Source organism: Impatiens glandulifera, chromosome 1, assembly GCF_907164915.1.
Source record: "Impatiens glandulifera chromosome 1, dImpGla2.1, whole genome shotgun sequence".
NCBI lineage: Eukaryota > Viridiplantae > Streptophyta > Magnoliopsida > Ericales > Balsaminaceae > Impatiens > Impatiens glandulifera.
This window is the reverse complement of record NC_061862.1, coordinates 125,921,200-125,923,899: the sequence shown is the minus strand read 5'-3', so window position 1 is coordinate 125,923,899 and position 2,700 is coordinate 125,921,200. Positions and strand designations below refer to the sequence as shown.

At 41.3% G+C, this 2,700-nt stretch overlaps 1 protein-coding gene across 1 annotated transcript; it reads right to left on the bottom strand.

The window, feature by feature from the left end:
• LOC124942484 (vinorine synthase-like) lies at positions 1-1,000 on the bottom strand. Its single transcript, XM_047483006.1, has 2 exons — positions 282-1,000; positions 1-199 (listed from the first exon to the last, which is right to left on the bottom strand). The coding sequence occupies exons 1-2, from the start codon at positions 998-1,000 to the stop codon at positions 1-3; spliced, it is 918 nt and encodes a 305-aa protein (XP_047338962.1).
• Positions 1,001-2,700: the final 1,700 nt, after the last annotated feature.

The following is a 2,700-nucleotide window of genomic DNA, read 5'->3' as shown; positions in this document are numbered from 1 at the left end:
TTACGTTGATGATGATGTATTAGCTCTAACAAAAGCATGCTGAAAACGAGCCATGTCTTGTTCATTCATAGTGACCCACGCCTCTATACCTTCTCCGCATTTTGAATCCAGTAGAATAGCGCCGTTCTTGTTGATCAAACTGCCTAAGCTCGCCCAAACAGGCTTCCCCATACCAAAATCAACATTATAAACTGGAAACCTGCACCAACTGCTAAATTTAAAGATATTGGCATCCTCTCAGCTCCTCTACCTTCATCCAAATTTTCATCATCACTGCATACCCTTCATCCCCTTGAATACGCCTTATGTACTCGTCGTCAATTCTCCGGATCCCTTCCCTCACCTTCCTTCCCATCACTGTTAAATCATTCGAGTCTTCGTAGCTGCAATATGCATATGCCAGCACAACGAGATTCCCAATTGCATGCTCCGACAATGGAGGCACCATTCGGCTCCTTAGGTTCACCGCCTGAAATGTGATGTATGGTTTGTCAGGCTTATCGACCGTAGCGTACTTCCATATGAAAGTCGATACTACTTCCACTCGGGTTGGAATGGGATGATCATGATCAATTTTCGCCTTTGCTCTCATTGAACTTATCTTACTTGCGTCAAAAACAAACCTCCTAGTGACAAGGGTCTCTTTACAGTCTTCGGATTGAGGATTGTAGTCGTGTTTCTCCTTTGGCGGAAAGAGGGATGATGAGGGAAAGCTCGGCTTCAAGGTATTAATCGTGTTATCATGTTGACGACATATGGTAGCCCACGATGTCATGAATGAGAAAAATGAGACCCCGTCTGCAATCTTATGTGGGACATAGGTGCCAATTGCGATACCTCCGCAGTTAAAGTAGTTAACTTGGATTGCGAAAATCTCATCTTCTTCTTCACCATTTCCCATCAAGATGGGTATGAGCGGGTCAACCATTTCTGTTTCGTGGCACTCGATCACGTCCATGATCATTGAATCGACTTTCGCCTCCAAATATCGAACGCCCATGTCGTTGCAGTCTATTGAGTTGTCGCATCTATTGAGCCTCCCTGCAAAAGGGTAGAACATGGTCAGGGTTTGGGAGAGCGATTCTCTAAGGCGGGAAGAGATGAGTTCAAGTTGTGCGATGGAAGTGGTTTGGAACTGGTGATGGTAATAGAGAATTGTGGGGATGAAGAAACTAGGCATTAATTGATCCAGTAAAGGGTGGGCGTAAATAGCACGATTGGAAACAATTCACACCGGAATAGGGGCTTGAAAATAATTGCTCAAACAAGAAAGGGTTTAAGCAATTTTGGAACGGTTTGTAGCTACGAAAGCTTCCTCCAGACCGAACACTTGATTCAAACGGCGAGAAAGAAGTTTTATGGAGACCTACCCGCACCTCGCGGTGTGGTTTGATGTCCCGACCGAGGTCCAAACTAGCCTGTAAACGAAAAGTGAGAAGAGGAGGGCCACCGACGCCGATTCGACGTCAAGTCTCTGCAGAAGGGGGTTTGACGAAATGCTACGGTAAACGGTAAGAGAAGATGACTGGGATCGTTCCTTGCACAACAGAGCCCGTTCCAGAGGGCGCACGAAAACCGATCGAAGGTGCTGGAGGATGGCGGCCGACTTCCGATGTAGAAGCGCGGTCGCGGCGAGAATCCGTGTCGTTTGTGTTGTTCGTGCCGATTGTGCCGATCGTGCCGATCGTGCCGATTGTGCCAAAAACGACCTAAATATCCGATCTAGAAACTTTAATCGTGATTTCTCCCAATTCCTCCGTTCCAATTGAAATTACTTCGATCAGATTGTAGGGGGGAAAGAGACGCACCTACTGGAGAAATTTGAGATCATTCTGACGTTAAAAGCTCCGGCGGCGTTGATGTGCCGGTCGTGCCCGATGTGAGAAAAAAATCTCCAGATAAAATAACACACACAAAAAACATTATTGAGACAAAAAAATTAGAAAAAATGGAAAAGAAAATGCTAAGGCTAACTATTTACTACAAATTTCTCAAAGATATATTTAAAATACACCCAGTGGAGGAGAATTAAATCCTTCTTCATTCTTCTAATTAACACATCCCGGGTAGAATTCATTCTTCCTAGTTCGATTTATTCAAATTTTTACATTTTAAGCCAATTCGAAAACTGAACTGAATTTGAATAAATTCTAATTAAATCGAACCGAATTCGGATTTTATATTCGGTTCGAAAACAATTGCACAAGCCTGGAATTGAACTCAGGTCTGTACCATGGTAGTGTACTATTCTACCACTAGACCACTGGTGCTTATCTTTCTTTTTTCTTTTATTATTAAATCTTCAAATTTAAAATATTCTAATTTGATTATTTTGAAAATTTTCTTAAACTAAGTTTGGAAAAATAAATAATAAAAATGAATTCGGTTTTTGGTTTAGTCTTCGAGTTGAAACCCAAACTCGAAAACCAATTCTAAAACCGTATTTGAATTTGAATTGGTTTGAAATTTGATTCAAAAACTGAAAATGAAATTTGAATTCGGTTTATTTGAATTCGGTGAATTCAAATTTGGTCGAATATTCGGTTCAAACCAAATACTGAACACCCCTACCTAGGAATCTATTTTGATGGCCACAACAAACCTCCAATCCAATTTATTGAGCCAATTGTTAAGATTCATAAGAACATATAACTCAAATAATTGTGTCAATAAACTTAACTAGCATGAATTCTATGTGTT

What these genes read in the sequence shown, in the direction of transcription:
- LOC124942484 (XM_047483006.1), bottom strand. Translation starts at nt 1,000, where the DNA reads ATGGGCGTTCGATATTTGGAGGCGAAAGTCGATTCAATGATCATGGAC. An exon ending in CGTATTCAAGGGGATGAAGG is followed by an intron (nt 200 to 281) that starts GTATGCAGTGAT and finishes CAGTTGGTGCAG; the next exon opens with GTTTCCAGTTTATAATGTTG.